Raw genomic sequence first — 21,550 nt, forward strand, 5'->3', positions numbered from 1 at the left:
ATACAAGGCCATCGCTAGGTTTTATGTGGGTGTTAGGAATTAAAGCTCAGCTTCTCTTGCTTTCATAGCAAATGCTTGTATACACATTAAATTGTTTCCCCAGTCCTGTTTTGAGGTGTCACTGTGTGAATTGTGTGGGGATATTTCTTTTCTTTTCTTTTCTTTTCTTTTCTTTTCTTTTCTTTTCTTTTCTTTTCTTTTCTCTCTTTAGCCAATAGAAAATCTTTATTAGCTGGAGTTGGTCAGTGACAACACCGGGTGTTTGGGATCCCAGTGTAGCCCCAAGCCTTTCTTAGGGTGAGCTTTTAAGCACAAAAGCTATGTCCTAAGTTGACACACATCAGTTAACAAGAACAGTTAGCCAGAAGTGGAACTACAGAAGCCAAAAACCAAGGTTAGTACATTTTTTTAGATGCTCCCAGAACTATGGAAATCGATGCATTAGGTCTCTGTTTTCATTTTGGCGCATAATACTGTCTTTGTGCTGACTTTTATGACTTTAATGGTACTTCCGTCATGGAGTCAGTTGTGCTAAGATCTGGGGGCCTCTTACAATTGAAGTGCAATATGGAAGCCTTTTTATCTTTTTTAATATATTGTCTCTGAGGACTTACCTAGGTGGAACCTTGAACTTCTAGGGCTCCTTCTGCCCTGTGAGTCTTCGAAATGCTGGGATAACAGCCACCATCCCCAGCATGTCCTGACTCAAGTAATTTTTTTTTAAAATTTATTAGGTTTAAAAAAATATATCAATCCAAGTCCCCACTCCTTCCCCTCCTCCCACTCCTCCTTCTCCCACTCCCTCCACACATCCTCCCACCCTACCCCCATCCAATCCTCAGAGAGGGCAAGGCACATTGCTTTGTGGAAGGTCCAAGGCCCTTCCCACCATATCCAGGCTGAGCAAGGTAAACATCCAAAGAGAATAGGATTCCAAAAAGCCAGCACATGCAGTAGGGATAAATCCTGTGCCACTGCCAGTGGCCCCTCAGTCTGCCCCAGTCATGCAACTGTCAACCACATTCAGAGGGACTAGTTTGGTCCTATGCTTGTTCCTTCCCAGTCCAGCTGGAGTTGGTGAGCTCCTATTACCTCAGGTAGACTGTTGCAGTGGGTGAACCCACTGAACCTCTTTGCTCACATTCTTACTCGTCCCACTCTTCAACTGGACTTTGGGAGCCCAGTCCAGAGCTCTGCTGCAGTTCTCTGCCTCTCTTTCCATCAGTTGCTGGATAAAGGTTCCTTTATGTCCCCTCAGTATTGGAGCAAGCTGTCTGTGGGGATATTTCATATTCAGCTGTGACTTGGGCATTGTGTTTTCCAGGTTAGGGATCTAAGTGAGACTCTTGTAATGCTTATTGAGGTTATACTCAGCCATGATTCTGCTTAACTTATTAAAGTGCAGAGGAGGTTTGTCAGCAGCATTTATTGCCTCTACTTGGTTAGCGTGCTGTTCTGGGTAATACCATTTTCAGCCTTTGTAGCATATAGTATTCAACAGATAATACTTTTGGAGAAGTTCAAATCTAAATCAAACTTAGTAGAGATGCCAGTCTTTGAATTTAAATTTCAGATATTTTATTTCTTGCTCTAGAATGCTCATAAAACATTCTTTCCCCCTCTTACCTTCATTCTTGGTCCTCATTAAAAACTTTTCAGGGTTGCATATATGTGACTTTAACAACCATAGTCTGTCCTGTGCCACTTTAACTATAACTAAATAGATATTTTTTTTTGCTATAGAAAATTTCACTAAGTCTTTTGCATGTTCATTATTTAAAACAATAACAACAGAAATCATAATTTTGAGAGAGAGTATGTACCTGTTTGGTCACAAGTGAATTAAAAATGGTCATGTCAGTCAGGCGATGGTGGCGCATGCCTTTAATCCCAGCACTCAGAAGGCAGGGACAGGTGAGTCTCTGTGAGTTCGGGGCCAGCCTGGTCTATAAGAGCTAGTTCCAGGACAGGCTCCTTTTAAAGCTACAGAGAAACCTTGTCAAAACAAAACACGCCAAAACAAACAAAAAAAGAAGTGGTCATGTGAGATAGTGACTTAGACAAAATCATTTACACATATGTGCACACATGCATGTGTATGTATGATGTTTGTATATGGGAGAGTGGGTGCTTGCTGAATTACAGATATTTGATATTTTATACTCACATCTTTAATGTAAAATTATTATTATAAAGATTAAATGTGATAATGTGTATAATGCATAGATTGGTGTTAGCTACTTCACTTTGCTACTATTATTTTGTGAATGTATTCATAAACCTTATTCACAACCTTTCTGAAATGTGGAATTATTTCAATCTTTAAAGTAATGGATATAAAAAGTGTATTGGATAGTTTTTGCTGCTAGTAAGTCACATAGAAGAAACTAAATATTTCTTCAAAAGCAGGCAATTGATAATTAGCTTTATTAATAAAAGTTTTTTCTAGCTAGATATTAAAATAAAGTTAAAAAAATTTTTAAATGAAAGTAACTCTTAAAATGTCCTCTGGAAGTCATTCTTGGTCTCATACAGCCTAAGTGTTACGTACTGATGCAGAACTCTTTTATTTTACAGGGTTGCACTGTTAGACATTATGATAGCCAAGCTAGTGGGTGACGAGCAGCTGACAAAGGATGACATCTCTATATTTTTGCGCCATGCCGAGTTGATTGCAAACTCATTTGTGGATCAGTGTAGGAATGTGCTAAAGTTGGTCTCGGAGCCTCAAACAGAGGATAAGGTAAGGAGACAGATTTCATAGCTCTGGAAGGGGAGAACAGACAGGTTTTTAGTTCAGTCAAGTCCTCTATGAGGTTTTTCTTCTTAAATGGTTTTAAAGATTTGTTTTTATTTATGTGTGTGTGTTGTGTAAATGTGTGCCACATATGTGTGGGTACCTGTGGAGGCCAAAAGAAGGTATTAGATCCCCCAGAGCTAGAATTCCAGGTGAGTGTGAACTGTCTTATGTGAGTGTTGGGAACTGAACTTGGGTCGTCTGGGAGAACTTTTCATTGATGACCCACGTCTCCAACCCTCTTGACAATTTGAAGTGTACTCCTTGAGTGATAGGTGGTTTTAATGAAGGACTTAGAAACATTGATAAGAGGGAAACAATGCTCTTGCTTTTTCCAGTACAAGTTAGTGGCTGGAAAAGTAATTCTAGTTGGTACTTTTAGTTAAGTAGATCATAACACACAGACATGTGTTAAAGACACATAGATGATTTTATGCCATTTATTTGTCCATTCCACAGTGGTCATTTAACATATACTCATAACTAGACAGGGCCATCCTGTAATTAGACAAGTAGATCGTCTCTGCTTCCACTCACTGTAAACAGTGCTGTAGTTCAACTCTGTGTGTCCACACTCTCTTGCTGCTCTTGCAAAGGACCTGAGTTGGGTTCCCAACACCCACTTGGCAGTTCACAACCATCTGTAACTCCAGTTCTAGGAGATTTAATACCCTCTTTTGGCCTTTGAGGGCACCAGGCATGCACGTGGTATACATAATAGACTGATAAAATACTCATACATATAAAACAAAAATAGATCTTTTAAAATAAAATAAAATCCTAAAACATCAACAACAACCTTTTAATAAAGGTTTCTGAGCTGTTGTTTGAAGTCATTCCCCTTACCCTGGGCTCCCCCACCCCACCCATCCTGGTTAACAATCTCACATTCTCCTTTGCTAACCCTTTCTCTACTAATGGCTACTGAAGCTAGTTGGCAATAATTCTAGCCCTGCCTTTTCACTGGAGAACCTCTGCTTGCTCCTATTTCTTTACCCTTCTCTCTGAGTTAAAGTCAGAATTGTTTTCTCTTGGAAACTGCTCCGTAGCAAAATAAAAGCACTTCTGGAACAGCATGAAAGATGCCCCCAAAGTAGCATGAGAGCAGGTGCATTAAGCTAGACTAGGATGCTATTTTTGTGAGACTTAGTAGTGGGCTAGACTCCTGCATAATGACAGAGAACAGGTCATGTTAGCTGGGGTTTACGTCAGGGGTGAGAGTAGTTCCACAGGGACACAGGGAACTTTGTGAAATGTTATTCATAGCTGTGTACTTTGACAAACTCTGTTTTGTATGCTTAAAGGTGTATGTTGTATATAAACCCTATCTCAATGAAGTGGATTTTAAATATAGTTTTAGAAAAAATAATACATTACTTGTTTCCTGGTAAGAGTGATCAAGAAAGAAGTGGTTGATGCTAGAATGCAGTTGACAGTAGCTTGAGACAAAGTGGGAGACATTCACACAGCATGAAATGGTGTGCAGAGAAGCAGAAAATAGATCCTGGAGAGTGGGTGATCATGGGAGATTCCTGATTTCCAGTGTAACTGAAGTCATGTTTGTGATGGTTTTGCCGTGAGAGTACACTGCCCTCCTTGTACTTGGATTTAAGGCCACTTGACTGTTGCCTTCATGTTGACAGCAGTTCTCTTCCTGTGAAAGACAGGAGGAAGTCTCAGAATTGATTTACCTTTCTGGAGATGGGTGCTTCTGTTCCCAGCAGGGGGAGCACTGAGGTGTGCTTTAAAAAGTAATGGCATCAATCCATGAGCTGGGGTTCCAGACTGAACACAGAGGTTGACACATGAGCACTAGCCTTAATCTCTCTCTGCTTCCTGACTGAGGACCAGCTGCTCCACTCATGTTCTTGCTGCCACAGCTGCTTTCGTCAGCACTCTTTGCTGGCCACGATGGAGCAAACCCTACAAGTGTGAGTCAAAATAACCCTCCCCTTTAAGTAACTTTTACTAGGTATTTTGTCCCAGCCTTGAGAAAAGCAACATATATATTTATCAATCATACTATGTTATATATGTTATTTAATATAACATATAAGTTGCTTTTATATAATATATAATCACATATTAGTATATACTCGTGTACACATATATAATATTTATGCATGATTATATGTGTAATATATAATAAATATGTTAAAAAGTAATTTTTTAGGAAACAGTAAAAAATTGAATATTTATTAAAGCACAACTGACTTTAAATTGTTCACAAGAACTGTGTTTTTAAAAGTTTTAGCATTGTAGTGAGATATAGCTGTACTCCCCTCCCTCCCTCAGTTGCATGCATGGGAGTGTGCAGGTGTATATATCCATGGGTGTGCATGAAGAAACCAGAGCAGGATGTCAGGTGTCTTCCTTTATTGCCTCCACCTTACTGTCTTAACAGGGTCCCTTATTGAACTAGTAGCTTGTATTTTTCTTCAACTAGTTTCTGTAAGGGAGGAAGAAATATGCTAATTTGCATGTATCATACTTTGATACATACTTTGAGATAGAAATGGAGATAAAAAGGTACAATGGGGGCCGGGCTGTGGTGGTGCACGCCTTTAATCCCAGCACTCGGGAGGCAGAGGCAGGTTTCTTTGTGTAGCTCTGACTGTCCTGGATCTCACTATGTAGACCAAGCTGGCCTCGAATTCACAGAGATCTACCTGCCTCTGCCTCCTGAGTGCTGGGATTAAAGGCATGTACCACCTATGCCAGGCTAATCACTTACCTATTAATTTATTTATTTGGTGTTGTAAGGTATTTTGTGTGTGTTTGCGTAAGTGTGGAGTTCACAGGACAACTTTGAGGAATTGATTGTGGAATATTAGTTTAAGATGTGTTATGTTCATTTATGCTATGTAACATTTATTTATTTATTTATTTATTTATTTTTGGTTTTTCGAGACAGGGTTTCTCTGTAGAGTTTGGAGCCTGTCTTGGAACTAGCGCTTGTAGTCCAAGCTGGCCTTGAACTCACAGAGATCCGCCTGCCTCTGCCTTCCAAGTGCTGGGATTAAAGACGTGTGTAGCGGGAGCTGCGGGCCTCTTCCCACAGCCCGGCTCCCGCATGGTTAGCTTTATACCCGAAATAACAACACACGCATTGTATTCTTTTAAACACTGCTTGGCCCATTTCTATTCATGTGTGTAGCACCCCAAGGTGTGCTTGCCGGGAAGATTCTAGCCTACGTCCATCCTGGGTCGGAGCTTTATTGCGTCTGCAGGGGAGAGGGGAGCATGGCGTCTGCTCCAGAGAGCAGAGCTGTCGAGTCTGAGCTCACTTCCTCTTCCTCCCAGCATTCTGTTCTGTTTACTCCACCCACCTATGTTTTAACCTATGAGGGCCAAGCAGTTTCTTTATTACTTAACCAATGAAATCAACAGATTGATATATGACATTCCCACATCACTACCGCCCAGCTGCTGTGGAACATTTATTTAAAGATGCACAGATGTGTTGAATTCTTTTATGCTGCATTTGTTTAACTCTGTAAAGCTGTATTACTTTACCTGTCTAAAACACCTGATTGGTCTAATAAAGAGCTGAACGACCAATAACTAGGCAAGATAGAGAAATAGGTCAGGCTGCCAGGCAGAGAGAATAAATAGGAGGTGAAATCTAGGCTTGAGAAGAGCAAAGAACGAGAAAAGGATTAGAGAAAAGAGGGTGCCAGGGGCCATCCACACACACACAGCCAGCCACTGAGTAAGAAGGTAAGAAAGATATATAGAATAAAGATAAAAAGCCCATAGGTAAACCATAGTTAAAGAGAAACGGAATAATTTTAAGTTAGAAAAGATGGCTAGAAGCAAGCCAAGCTAAGGCTGGATGTTCATAAGTAAGAATAAGTTTCTGTGTATTTATTTGGGAACTGGGTGGTGGTGGGCCCCCAAAGAGTAAAAAACAAAAAACAGTTACAACTTCCCTACTTCCAACATGTTAATTTCGGAGTTTGAGGTTTAGGTGCAAGCACCTTTATCTGCCTAGCCCCCCACTGGCCCTGCTATATGTTTTTCAAAGGTTGAACAAGGTTTCACTATTAGACATAGTTTTTTTCTTTTCTCCTAGAATCTGTGTTACTGACCAAAAGGAGGTCGGCTTAACCCCACCTAACATATTCCCCATACTCATTAAATTTCTTTTATTAAAAAAAAAAATCAGTATTAGTTGGATGGTGGTGACAGCACATAGCTGTCCAAGCACTTGGGAGGCAGAGGCAGGTAGATATTTGTGAGTTTGAGGCCAGCCTGGTCTACAGAGTAAGTTCTGGGACAGCCAGGGCTACACAGAGAAACACTGTCTTAAAAAACTAAAATAAACAAATACTAAAGCCAACATTGCTTTGGTGTATCATTTAAAAGTTGCTCTCTTAATGACATGAAAGATTGCTCAGTGGTTACAGCCTGTACTACTTTTTAGAGGACCCTTTGAATTCCCAGCACACACGCACTGGGTAGCTCACAGCTGCTTCTAACTCAATGCTTCTAGGCTTTTGTGCTCACCTATACACACCCACACCACACACATATGATACATAATTAAAGGTTAAAAATTTATTGTCTTAAAACTAAGAGTGAGATGGGGCAGGGGTGATAGCTCAGGCAGTGAAGTGCTTACACATAAGCATGGGACCTGAGTTTGATCTCCAGAACACACGTGAAAAAGCCAAGTGTGCTCTTGTAATTCCCACATTGAGGAGACTGAAACAGGCAAAGCACTAGTACTTATAATCCCTAACAGCTGCACTAGTCAGTGAGAAAGAGACCTCTTCTGGCCTCCCTGGGAACCCATTCTCATGTGCACAAACACACGCATAAAATTAAAAATAAAATACATCTTTTAAAAAATTTGCAAAGTGTTGTATCAGCCTTCTAATAGGTTGGTGTGCCATTCAAAATACTGCTAAACCATTTTTAATGTACATACTCTTGACCCAGCATTTGGATTTTTAAGAATGTATAAACCCACATTTACTTGTTCAGAACTGCAGATATTTGTACAAGAATGTTCAATATAGCATCATTTGTGAAGGGTTTTAATAAATTGTATGTATACAGAAAACAAACAAAATAAAAGCAGCCTTTACTATGTTGAGTCAACCCGCTGTTTCTCCAGTAGACTTGTCACCTAGAGGCGATAGATAGTCTGGGCTGTCACCTCTTAGCAGAAGAGAGTGCTTAAGCGTTGCGGAGTTAATGGATTTACCCCTGATACTGACTTCAGACTTAGACTCTAATCTTTTTATATCCCTCTCAGCTTTTTATTAGCATGTGTAAGCTTTGAAATAAAGACCCAAGGCATTAAAGTTTGTTATTTCTCAATATTATTTTGAGATTTGTAGAAAACAAGACTTACCTTAAATTTTTCTGATGTCTACAAAGAGTAGTATTATTAAAAAGAATTTTTGTTTTGAAGAATTTTATCTTCATGACCTAAATTTATAGGTGCTTCTATGTTTTGTCAAATAATATATACTTGAAAAAGTGTGGTTTAAAATATATAAAAATTATAACTCTGAAAAATACATTGGAATATTGGGATGCCATAGAATCAGCACATGGGAATTTCCTGGTTGTGCCTCTGTTTCATATAAACTATTTATATGAAGTAATTGTGAGCTAGCATTTTCAAATAATATTATCTTTTCCACCTTACCAATACATTGCATACAGGCTTAGATTTACCCGGGACTAGTGTAAGTTCTTAAAACTAGTGTTTTTTTAGACCTTGGGACATTATAGGACTTTTGTACACAAGAAGTTAATGTGTTTAATGGAATGTTTGTATCTTTAAAGTGTAACTTTCATACTGAGAGTGCTTTTAAAAGAAAGTATTTGCATAAGTGTTATGTGCCGGTTGTGCTTTGGAACATTTATCCCATTGTTGGAAGGTATTTTTGCTTCAGTAAGAGCTTTTCTACTCTTTTCTCCAAGAAGACATATAATGACATGGAGTCTTGCCCTCTTGATGCACCTGTTAGTGATTATTCAGAATATCTGGACACTTGTGTTTCTCTGTAGTTGTGTCACATGGTACTTGTTACAGCATTTTATCCTCTCGGTATCTATAACAATCAAAGTTAAAACTCATTCCTAGCAAGGAGGTTTCCTTATCTTTTTAGGAAGCACTGGCTACCATTCGGCTTCTGGACGTGTTGTGTGAAATGACATCCCACACTGAGCTTCTTGGTTACCTACAAGTTTTTCCTGATCTGATGGAACGAGTGATTGGTGAGTGAAACAGCAGACTTAGTATTTTTAGTTAAGAAATCCTTGGCATGCTCTATGATATAAATTCAAACACAAACCCTCATTCTTGGTGCTTTCAATTAAGATTCTTTGAAATTTTTCCTTGACTAGAATTGTGGTATAATGCTAACAGCTCAGGTTGCTTAAACTGAGGCTGCATTGCTGTTCCTTCTCTGCTATGGAGTGTGGGTCCTTCTTAGTAGTATGTTGACTAATCAGGCCCCTCTGCAGATACCTGCAGTGTCACCTTATGGGAGTGTTTTTGATGAAACTGATGGTGGGGATTTGCAAATGATAAGTTTTATTATACCATAAGTTTTATTTATAAAATCTGGTAATTTGTTTTCCTCAATTATACTTCCAAAACCAAAGAATAGTGTTTTACTCAGGTTAGAGATTTAATCTTGTAACAAGATTAACAATTAATAATTAGGAAACCAGTATTTGAAGCATTACTGTCTTTACTCAAAAGCTGTTTGCAAATTAAGCCCTATAGGACCTCCATTCATGTAGATACCCAAATCTATGTTTTGCTTGTCACTGTTCAGTATTTTACCTAAAAGAAAAAAAAAAAAAAACAACAACAACAACCAGGCACTTTGTCTAGATGTCAATATAGAAGAAAGATGCCTTTGTATCTAAAAGTGTAACTGAACTAGCAGTGATCTATAGAAGACATGTAATTCCATTCCAGAGTTCTAGTTTAAATGTAGTACTTTTAATGATAATCAGAATAAATAACCAAACTGGGAATCATGAAGCTAGGGCCATCTTATCTCTGCCATGTTACTACTTCTCTGAGTCTGATTGCTTCTTGTAAAATTGTGAAAGTGATGGCTGTATTTAATAGGTTTGTTCAGAAGGTTAAATGAAATAATATGGGAAAATGGATAACTCCTGGAAGTCTGTTTTCATAGGCTTCTTGGGTGTGTTCATAGAATATAGCAGTATTATTTCCTGTGATTATAGCTAATGTCAGTCCATGGCTGAGGCTGATTAAGTAATTACCAAAACCTCTTATGATTTACATTTAACCTGACTAGCTATCACATTTGATTTTGTATAAACAAATTGGAATTGAAAATCATTTTATAAGAAAAAGCTTGCAACCTTTTAGTTAACTTTCCTTTGTGGATAAATAGAAATTCCAAGTGAAGCTAATTGTTACAATCAGCCTCCTTCAAACTGGAACCTAGAAAAATTAATGCAAAAGCAAAGAAGCTGTCTGGTTATTGTTACGCTGTTGTATTTCTGGTGTCTCTGAGGATGAACTGAAGCCTCATGCACTCTAGGAGGTGATCAGCTACTGTGCTGACCCCACATGCCAGTCATTATTGAGGGAGTATTAGGTGCTTTATCTACTTCATTTTAGTCCACTGTGTTTGTTTATGGAAAACTTAGATACTGTGTATTTTCTTATGGAAAATGAACTCTATTCTTTTGCTCTAGATGTTTTACGGGTGATTCACGTAGTTGGAAAAGATACCACGAACATCTTCAGTCCCTCTGACTCTCTAAAAGCAGAGGGTGATATCGAACACATGACTGAAGGGTTTAAATCTCATCTCATTCGTCTCATTGGAAATCTGTGTTACAAGAATAAAGAAAACCAGGACAAAGTAAGATTATGTCTTAATGTGTCACATACAACTTTGTTTAGACCGTGCTGTTGAGAATTTAGAATGCCTTCACTCTGCAGGGGAGTGAGATCTTATGTGAGTTCTTAGAAAATTAATTGAAAATATCTATGGTTAATGTGTAACATAAAACAGTATGTTACTTCTTTTTCCTACAAATAAGCACAATATATCATACTTGAAATTTTTTACTTTTTATTTTAGTGGTGTGTGTTAGGTTTGTAAGTGTGAAACAATGTAGATGCACGCACATGAAGTCGGCTCTCTCCTTTTCACCATCCACTCCAGAAATCAAGCGTAGGTTAGAGGCTCTGCAACAAGTGATCTTTTTTGTCTACTGATCCTTCTGGCTGGTCCTGTATGTCACGTTTTTGCTTTATGGTCTGTATTTTTATAGATTTTGCATTGTCTTTGTCCTGAATGTATTTAAGACATTCTCCTTTCTTGTAAATTAGCAGTGTTTGTCTGAGGTCTGTTTATTTAAGCACTCTATTATGATATAGGGAACAGTCAATAAAATAAAAAAAAAAAACCAGCCAGGCTTGGAGGCAGAATTCCAGGCTATCCTATTCTACATAGCAATTTCCTGGCTGCCAGAGTTACATATTAAGATGTGGTCTCCAAAACAACGAAGAAAAGCAACAGACAAATGACTTTAATGTTTGGAAATTTTTCTAGTAATAGACATTTCAGAACATGGAGCCAGGTGTGGTGAGACACACCTGTTATCCCTGCCACAGGGAAGACCAAACAGTTGGAATTACTACTTCAAGGCCAGCCTAGGTTACATAGCAAGACTGTCTTAAAAAGAATAAAACCAAAGAGCTGGCATTATTGTTAGAAAAAAATCCTTCATTTGTGCATCCTACAATTATGGGTGAATAGTGTCCTGTCCTGAGTCTTTAAAACTAAGTGTTCTTTTTTTTAAGTTTTTCCAGACAGGGTTTCTCTGTGGTTTTGGAGCCTGTCCTGGAACTAGCTCTTGTAGACCAGGCTGGTCTCGAACTCACAGAGATCCACCTGCCTCTGCCTCCCAAGTGCTAGGATTAAAGGCGTGCGCCACCACCGCCCGGCCTAAACTAAGTGTTCTGAATGGATATGTATTTAACTTCTGGAAATATGAGAGACTGCCTTTAGAACCTCTTGTGTTCTGTCTTTTGTACTGAACATTGCAGAGCCGATGATACTGAAAACATAACATTAACATTGATGAAAGAGTGGCATGATGCATAGGTCTCATTCTTCACAATCAATTAATACCCACCTTCCTCCATTCCCCAGATAGTCTTTGTTTAGTAGCCTTAGCCGTCCTGGAACTTGCTATTTAAACCAAGCTGGCATTGAATTCACAGAGATCTGCTTTTCTCCGCCTCCTGAGCACTGAGATTAAAGATGTACCACCATGCCCAGCTGGAACTAGAGGTTCTTTGTTTTATGGGAATTTACTTTGGGCAGTGTTTGTTTTGCTTATTTAAATATTAAGTCTTTTGTAGGTTATATTTTCTAAGACATATGTAAAAGTTATTGTATGCATATTTCTAAGTGTCATTTTACTATAATCCTATAGAGGCATCTATTTCTCCATCCTGTTGAATCTTTCCAGTCCAAGTGACTGCTTTGAACAGTAACATATGATAGGCATAAGCTTGTATCATTTGTGGCATAGTCTTTAATTTGCACCCTTTTTAGAAGCTAGTTATGAGGAAGTGCTGATTCCATGAGACCACCTTCCTGTGACTTGGTGAAGCCATGTAGAGAAGCCTTGGAAACTGAGATGCAGAGAGTGGAGCTAGTCAAGAAGCACCCTGGTACCAGAAAAGTTTGCAAAAGCCAGCTTGGAAGTATATGTATGTTGTAATAAGAGCGGCGGGGCTACGTCCCCGGCACCCAGCCGCCCGCATGGTTAGCTTATATCCCGAAATAATTACACGGAAACTGTATTCTTTTAATCACTGCCTGGCCCATTAGTTCCAGCCTCTTATTGGCTAGCTCTTACATATTGATCTAACCCATTTCTAATATTCTGTGTAGTATCACGAGCTGGCTTACCAGGAAAGATCTTAACCTGCGTCTGTCTGGAGTGGGAGAATCATGGCGACTCACTGACTCGGCTTCTTTCTCCCAGCATTCTCTTCTGTCTACTCCACCCACCTAAGGGTTGGCCAATCAAATGGGCCAAGGCAGTTTCATGTTAATCAATGACATTCCTTCATCATTTCCCCTTTTTCTGTTTAAACAAAAAAAAGAAGGCTTTAACTTTAACAGCAAAATTACATATAACAAAACAGTTATCAAGTAAAAATTACAATATTTACATCTATTTTATCTTTACCATAACTAAGGAAAACTATAACTACAACTAACTAACCATTCTTCAACTCCATCAAAGACTCCAGAAGGATATAATATTACCTAAGTAAATGAGAAGTAAGCAACTTACAAAATGCTAGAAATCACAGAGACATCTCGCTGCCTGGACAGTCACCCAAAGTTCCTCTGTACCATTGGGGCATCCATCTTTAGCCTACAGGCCCATAGTTTTCAGCAGACATTTCCATGAAGCAGGAAAATTCCAAAGACAGTTCAGTCACTTTCTGCTGTGTCCTGCAGAATGTCTCATAGACTCTTTCATGAATCAGGAACCCCGAAAGACCATCTCACCTTTAGGCAAGTTCAGCAGTCCTTTTTCTGCGGGTTCTTTGTGTCCAGGTTATGCAACAGTCCAGCCATGAGCAGTTTCATGCCCAAATGGCTATCAAACTCCATAAGGAGCCTCTTCGATGCCCATCATCCTCTTGAAGTAGATTGGTGCTGCCAGGAGCAGACGTGTCTCATTGTCATGAAAAGCCCTAAGTTATTAAAACATTAAATGCCATGTTCTGTAGTCTTTGAAAGATATGAAGAATGCCTAATTGAAATGTATCTCTATATATCTAGAAAATCTAACGTGACTACAAGCTTGACTATTATTTATGATTATCCATTAGTAACCTATATTTCCTAATTATACATTACATTTTTAAATGAACTACATAATCACAATACCTTAATCAAGATCAGAAATACATATACATATAACAAAACTGACCTTAAAATCCATATCAATGCAAATTATTCATACCTATATCATATCCCCCTTTAAATGTAAAAGAACATTTATAAACCATATTTGGGAACATGGGCGCAGTTTTTCTCTCCAAACTGCTTCCTGCTGAATGGGGGCGCTGTTATTCAGATCTTTTATGGTGTAACCTGTGTGTCAGGGTCATCTCAGTTGGCAGTTGAGTGAAGTAATTTTCTGAAGGTGTTCACAGCAACCTTTCAGGAGGGCGTGGTCTATCATACTATATCGGGATAGAAGCAATCCACAGAGTCTCATCCTCTGTGAAAACAAAAGACCCTCTCCAAAGCATCATATCCTTAGACCCATATTCTGAAATCATAATACCCTTATATCCATTCTGGTTTAGCTTGGCAGCCCATATAATGAAATGTCTCTCTGCAATTAACTCCTTTACAGTCAAAAATTTTAAAGAAAACACAGTAATACAAAGAATCCAGACTCTCTGTGAATTTTCCATTTCTACGTGGCTTATTTTTCTTTATTTCTTTTAATCTATAACTATCTGTACTCTGTCTCTTTAAGGACTTTATCCCCCTTTTTTTAAGGGCATTAACTTTATTTTTTCTCTATTTTTTTTTCTCTCAAGCCTACGTACACTCATCCAACACTGTGACTCATTTACAGATCTTCTATGTCTGAAATCTGTTCTATTGTGAATCTGTAATTTTTTTACTATCCAGGAGCATTTTTTAAAATGTTAAGCGCTTCTTAAAAACCTAAGTTGCACCATTTAGAGGTATTACGGTACTGCCTGTGTCCTGCCCAGTCTAAACCTTAACTGTGCTGTTATTATGGTAATTACAGTAGTTCCTGCCTGAGACCAGCAGAGTTCTGCATGGCGGAGCTGAGCCTCTCCTGCCTCAGAACCATTTGGTGCCCCTGAGCCACACACAGTTCCAGGCACACAGCAGTCCACATTGCCATCAAGCAAGCCGTAGCACTTTACTCCAAATGCTCCATTCAAAGACTCTGTCTCCCGCATGAGCCAGACAGAGATCGTGATGGCGGCACAGCCCAGAAAGCTGGCATTTTAAAACAGCCAGTTTTTTCCTGTTGCTGAGTCAGGACAATTTCTTTGCCTCACGCAACCCACAAACAGCAAAAAAAGCTGTCTTATATTCTCTCTCTCTCTCTCCTTTTTAAGCCCTCTCAGGTTTTACGTGGAGTTCATTAGCACGCTGGGCGCCACTCTGTTGTAATAAGAGCAGCAGGGCTGCGTCCCCGGCACCCAGCCGCCCGCATGGCTAGCTTATGCCCCGAAATAATTACACGGAAACTGTATTCTTTTAAACACTGCTTGGCCCATTAGCTCCAGCCTCTTACTGGCTAGCTCTCATATCTAGATTAACCCATTTCTAATAATCTGTGTAGTACCACGAGCTGGCTTACCAGGAAAGATCTTAACCTGTGTCTGTCTGGAGTGGGAGAATCATGGCGACTCACTGACTCGGCTTCTTTCTCCCAGCATCCTGTCTGTTTACTCCACCCACCTAAGGGCTGGCCTATAAATGGGCCAAGGCAGTTTCTTTATTAAATGAAAGTAACTCCTCCATCATATGTAGCCTTGGTTCTCTATGTGACAGGTGATCCATGCAAAGCTTTGTCTTAATTATGGATGACAGCACTGTGAGAAAAAGTGAAGTTAGAAAAAACTTGTGTAGGTTTTCCTTCTGTTAATAGTGTAGGTTGCTCCTTGTCGGCCTTACACAGTTATAAACTGGATGAAGACAGTCTTGTGAAGACATCCAAATGGACACAGATTCATAGATTCTGGAGTGAAATTGGTACTAAAAGAAGGGAATGAGACAAAATGTGATTTACAGAAAATCTGCATATTTTCTAGCTTGGTGGTGGGGGTTTGGGGAGAGAACAAAGCTAGCAAAATGTCTCAGTGGGTAAAGGCACTTGCCACCAAACCTGATGGCCTGAGTTCAATCCTCTGGTCTGGTAAGCTATGGACAAAATAGTTACTGAAATCTGAGTTGTCAGTCTGCCAAGTTTATGTTTAAGTCAGTAAAATAAGTGTTCACTAAAACAAAAAGCAAAGAAGTAGCACTCTGTAGAGGAAAATAATATAATTAAGAATTTCCATAGAACAGGTTATACAGTGCCTAGAACTGTCCCTCAAGAGAAACTGATGCAAATCACAGAGATGCTGCCAAGGATTTTAAAGGAGCAGTTCTAAGAGTGGATAGACAGTAGTGAATAGAGAATAAGACACTTTACTCATCTCTTTAGGAGCATAACAGAGGGACGTTCCTTGTGTTCAGTGATTGTTTTGCTGCTGATTTGGAGTGACTCCTCACAGGAACACGCTGTAGTGATTCTTAGGCTCGTGGATAGCTCACAGAGTCAGGAGCAGATTGCACCCTAAGAAGCCTGGAGAGTACCCAAGTGCTGTGTAGAGGACCCTGGGGCCCCCAGGAAGTTGCTGTGTATTCTGTAGTAGAGCAAACACTTCAGAGAGCGTGAAGGATTCATTCTTTGAGTGTGAGAATGCCTCTCTATCCCAGTGTCTTTCCTGTGCTAACAAAGGCTCAAACATGAAAGCATTACCTATTACCTCTAGGGGACCCCCCCCCCCACCCACATACTTCTTTTTTTATGTTCTGGAAGCTTCTGTATTCTTGTAACTCAATCCTGTTTCTAGTTGGATAGTGAAAATGTATTTTCCTAGCTTATTAGTTCTGCAAAGGATAAAGTTCAGTATTTTTCTAAAACCTTTATTACAGTTCTGGGGAAGTGGATGTTTGGGGGATATAGTTCTATATATGTTAGTCACTAATTCCCACGGTGTTGTTTAGGTGGTTGGTTTGTCTTTTATGCAAATTGGAGCCTACAAATAAATTTGGCTTTATATTTCCAAGACTAAAAAAAAAGATCCAGCCGGGCGGTGGTGGCGCACGCCTTTAATCCCAGCACTCAGGAGGCAGAGGCAGGCAGATCTCTGTGAGTTCGAGACCAGTCTGGTCTACAAGAGCTAGTTCCAGGACAGGCTCCAAAACCACAGAGAAACCCTGTCTCCAAAAACCAAAAAAAAAAATCCAGGGTTGGGGGAAATTTGTGTAATTTCACTAACAGAAAAAAAGGAGTGGATGATTTATTTGTTTAGTGTCTGTGTTCTTGCATCATGCCTTTTCATGGGTATTGTCAGCTTTGACCTTTGCAGCAGCCTTGCAAAGCAGGTTTTGCTAGGGATGCGAAAGGAGAGGCTGTCCAGTGGTGTACTGGCAGAACCCAGAGTAAAACTTAAATTTGTTCTCCTGTGGATTCTCAGGTCTGTACTTGGTCTCCTGCACTCTACTGCCTCTGATTTTGGAATTTTCGTACAGTTTGGCAGGAACGGTTTAGACTTCCTGAAGATCTTCAGCCCATAGGCCATCAATTAGACCCTTTCAGCTCCTTCTGGGTTCACTTATGAAACGCCTGTGTACTTTCGTCTCTGTTTCTTATTCATTCTTCCGTCAACTGTGAATATCCCTAATCTTCAGGGCCCTTTCTTTGATTGATGGAAATTTGTTTCCTGGGAAGTTTCCATCCTAGGAATGTTGTGAGAAGTCCTCTCTAGGGGAGACAACTATCCCCTTCCTACAAACTTCCATGATTCTACCCGAGTTCACTCTGGGGAACTGGTGAGTCTTGAGGCTTATTTTGGGTGAGAGAGTGCTAGTAAGAGGGGGGAGACTCCAAAGCAGTAGCCAAGAAATTCTTCACCTAGTGTGGATATGGAGTCCCCATAGCCTTGTAGATGGAGTTCCTTAGGTTTCCCAGCCTATATGTTCTAGCATCTCCAGAAGCTACGTACCATTAGGGCAAAATTTTATTTAAATGGATAGGGGATACAGGAGAGAGTAGAATCTCCTTTTCTGCTGGTAGGGAAGTCTTCTTCCCCCTAATGACCTCTAGTTAGGGCTTTTGCAAGCAGGCACAGCTTATGAAAAATACAATTGTTTTTTTTAGAGGACTGTGTTCTTTAAGGACATCCGGGGATCTTGCCTCTGATCCAGTAAGTTATTCACAATAGAATCTTTCATAGAATCTTTGTGCATGGTGTTAGTTCCTCAGAAGCCTTAGCAGAGATGTTTTCAGCCCTACTGTATTTTTGCTTGTCCTGTAACTCCATTCATAGGAATGTGATGTCCAATAGCTGGCTAAGGCACCCCTTCTGTTGCCTTTTGAGTTTCCTGTTTTTTGTATCTTCATTGGGTAACTAGAGCCTGTGACTCTTATGTTTTAAAATAAAAAAGATTGACAGAAAATTTGTTGCTGCCAATTTCTAAATGGAGAAACTAAGGCTCAGGGAGATTTCAGTGTGATTTAATTCAGCTGAGATTTATTGAATACAGACGTGGAGCTGTGTGTTCTAAAGATTCCACTGATATAAGTGGCAAACACACATGTACTAGTATTTCTTACCCAACAGTTCTGTTACAGAGGCCTGCCAGAGAGGATCAGAAGGGTGATTTTATATTGTGGGGTTGCCAACCCAGAATGGTTCTTTCTGCTCAGAGCTGGGCTGCCAAGTCGTGAAGGTATTAGAATGGGAGACATCTTTCTTTGTATTTGCACTTTTGGACTACCTGCTCAGAAATTTATTGAACCCAGTGCGTCCACAGGTCTTGAGCTGATCCTTCTGTGGAGCTGGTGGGCTGCTTCTGGAACTGTTCTTACTGAGTTGTGACAGAGATGCTCCTAATCCTGCAGATGTCTCCTTTACTGTCTTTTGTGCTCCACGTACAACATCTTTGCTACAGCTGTAGTGATTAGTTTACTTTTAAACCTCTGTGGACTAGATGGAGAATGATTCTGTTTTGGTTTCTATTATAAGAAGCACATGGATATTGATGTTGTAAACACAAACCAGTTACTCTTTGCCTTCTTTGTTAGAATATGGAATGTATAGCTTATCCTTTTTCTTCCCCATTCTTTTGCTTTTCACTGTTGTTGTTACTGCTCTAAGTAAATGCCTTATTTGAAGAACAAAAGCTTTTATTTCTTAAAGCTAAATGTTATTTGAAATATCTGGGAAGATAACCAGTTTATCTACTTTCTCCCCACTCTCCCCCCAAATGGAAACTTATTGACTAAAGTATATACGCTTGTTGGTTGTCAGGTGCATTCTGCTCAAAGCTCCCTGGCAGTTCTGATTAGTTCTTCCTTCTTTCCTTCCCCCTCCTCTTTGTAGAGATTCCCAGCCTTGGTGTTGGAGCCTGGTGGTCTTTGTGTTGACATATGTGCACACAAAGCTTTCATTGCAGTCCATCTGAAGAGGTTCTGAATGTGAGGAAGGTGCAGCTCATGACTCCTGTCCAGAACCGTCCTCTAGGAAATTGGTTCTTAAACATCTGTGACCATAAAACACATCTGTCTTTTTTTTTTTTTGCTGGTTGTATTATGCCTTTAAATTTTACGTGATGATCAGTATGCATTCTATTCAATGAATGAAAATGCTCAAATGGGAAAGTTTACCTTTTGTGATCTATAATTTTTTAATTAAAAATTCCTATTACTATACAGTGTGACAGGTTTCCTAGTATTTTCATATATACACGCTATTTTACTTTGCTTATACTCATCCCCTGTCCCCATTGTCTACTCCATCTCTGTATTCCTCTTAGTGATTTCTGTCTTCCTCCATTGGTTCTTGTAAGTTGTGTTCTCCCCATTATATTTTCTTTTTTAGGTCCTCATGATCAAACATAGGGCCTTGTGTATGGTAGGGAAACCCTCTACCACTGAGCTATACAGCATCAGTTGGCCTATGACAATTTATCTCAAAAATATTTGTTGTAGGGACTGGAAAGAGATGGCTTGGCAGTTGAGGGTATAGTGCTCTTGTAGAAGACCCATGTTAGGTGGCTCACATCTGTCTGCAACTCTAGTTTCAGGGGGATTTGACATTCCCTCTTGACCTCGGCACCTTCACTCTCATGCATATACCTCCACATACACATGCATATAATTAAAAATAAAATAAATCTTTAAAAAGCTGTTGTCTGTTCACTATAACAATTATGGAGTGTAGTTTCAACTTCTGAAGATACAAAGTATCTGTTTTCTGGCTGGAGGGGTCATTTATAAACAAAGACTAGACAAAAGAAACAACTTTGCACATGGAAGTTAAAATTCCTTTAAATTCTGAATTCTGGGACAAATTTTGAAAGTCTTTTATGTTTGAGATACATTTGTTTGTTTAGTTAGTCTGTATGTATTTGGGGCATGTCTCACTGTGCGTGTGTGGAGATTCTGTCCTTCTACAGTATAGGTCCTGAGGAATGAATTCAGGTTGCCAGGCTTGGTGACAACCAAAATTACCCACTGAGCTATCTTACCAGCTCTATTTGGAATATTTAAATACATTCTGGCGTAATGTAACTGCCTTTTTATATTTTTTAGTTTTTTAGTGTCTTTTTGTATGTAGCATGGCAACTCTTTCAGTTTCTTATGTCCAGAGCAGGCAAGCTGTCTGGCCAGTCCTCTATGATTCCCTTCTGTGTAACATGATTTCAAGCAGGGTATTTGCTTAGTGAATCATGAAACTAGAGACAAATATATGGCTGTTTGGGTGTCCCGATTGTTTCCTTCCTCACACACAGAACCTCTTCAGATGGACTGCAAGGAAAGCTTTGTGTGCACATATGTCAACACTGATTTTCTTAGAGTTAGTAACTACTCATTGTCTATCAGTGCTGACTGGTTCTTTGTAAAGAAATAAAGTCTTGATTAGCGTGTGCTAGTGTCTTCCATTGAGCTGCTGTAGCATTGGCCAGGGTGCTGGAGTCCTTCTTTACTGTCTGCCATGAGAAGGGTCACTTTCTGTACTATTTTCCTGTACTAGCATGGGACTTCCCAACCTCTTTTCCCATCCACGTGTCCTTATGTTGCTCTTCAGAGCTCCTGGTCACAAACTTTATGAATTTTTTGTAAACTTAGGTCAGCAGGAAGCATTTCTACTCCATTGTGCCCTCTCTTGGTGGTTTTGCTCTTCTTCCTACTCTGCATATGGAATTGGCTTCTGTGTGTGGATATATCATACACATGCTTATTTTGCTTTTATTTGTCTATGGTATGTGTAGATTAACTACCAGCCAAAGAGATACATGGAAAATTTGATTTTTGCCCTCTTTTATCTTAACAGGCAAGATATGTCTGTTTCTAGCTATATTGCCAACCCCACACCTCTTTTCCTGAGTTCTGCTTCTTAATCACTCTCTTATAGAGACTCTCTTGTGTCTTCTGGGTAATATTGCTGAGAAATTTATTGTACCCAGTCTTCCCATGGATCTTGAGCTGATCATTCTATATGGGTGATGGGTTGCTGAACTGCAATGCATCCAGACATCATCATCAGGTCGTGATAATGTGTTTGTCTATCTTCTCAGGGCTCAGTTCCTTGCTAGTCTGTTCCTGGCTTTTTGAAGCTACAGAGTAAGCTGTTCTGTTGCTGTTGTCCTTCGGTCATTACAACAGGCAGTGGGCTTGCAGTAGTACAGACATGGCTAAAATGACATAAACACAGACTGACTTCTTAGTCAACCATATACTAACTGTAACTCTTTTAGTTCTGCTCTCAGCTTCTTGATTCAATATGGAGACAGGTATATGTTCCTGTGAATTCAATCCTCTGGACCCCACAGGAAAATATATCTAACAAACTACCTAGACTCTCCATTTTACCTGAGCCTCTCTTTCAGGCCATTGTTGAACAGATACAGTATATTTCATCATTTCCTAACA

The 21,550-nt window shown here is 39.6% G+C and overlaps 1 protein-coding gene across 1 annotated transcript in view; it reads left to right on the forward strand.

Moving 5' to 3' along the window:
• The window catches only part of Atxn10 (ataxin 10), a 144,874-nt gene that overhangs the window by 49,736 nt on the left and 73,588 nt on the right, over positions 1-21,550 (forward strand). The window contains exons 7-9 of the mRNA XM_057791921.1: positions 2,578-2,743; positions 8,926-9,034; positions 10,502-10,671. Coding sequence (XP_057647904.1) covers positions 2,578-2,743; positions 8,926-9,034; positions 10,502-10,671 — 445 coding nt within the window. The remainder of the gene's footprint in view (positions 1-2,577; positions 2,744-8,925; positions 9,035-10,501; positions 10,672-21,550) is intronic.

Source organism: Chionomys nivalis, chromosome 17 (genome assembly GCF_950005125.1).
Source record: "Chionomys nivalis chromosome 17, mChiNiv1.1, whole genome shotgun sequence".
Classification (NCBI taxonomy): domain Eukaryota; kingdom Metazoa; phylum Chordata; class Mammalia; order Rodentia; family Cricetidae; genus Chionomys; species Chionomys nivalis.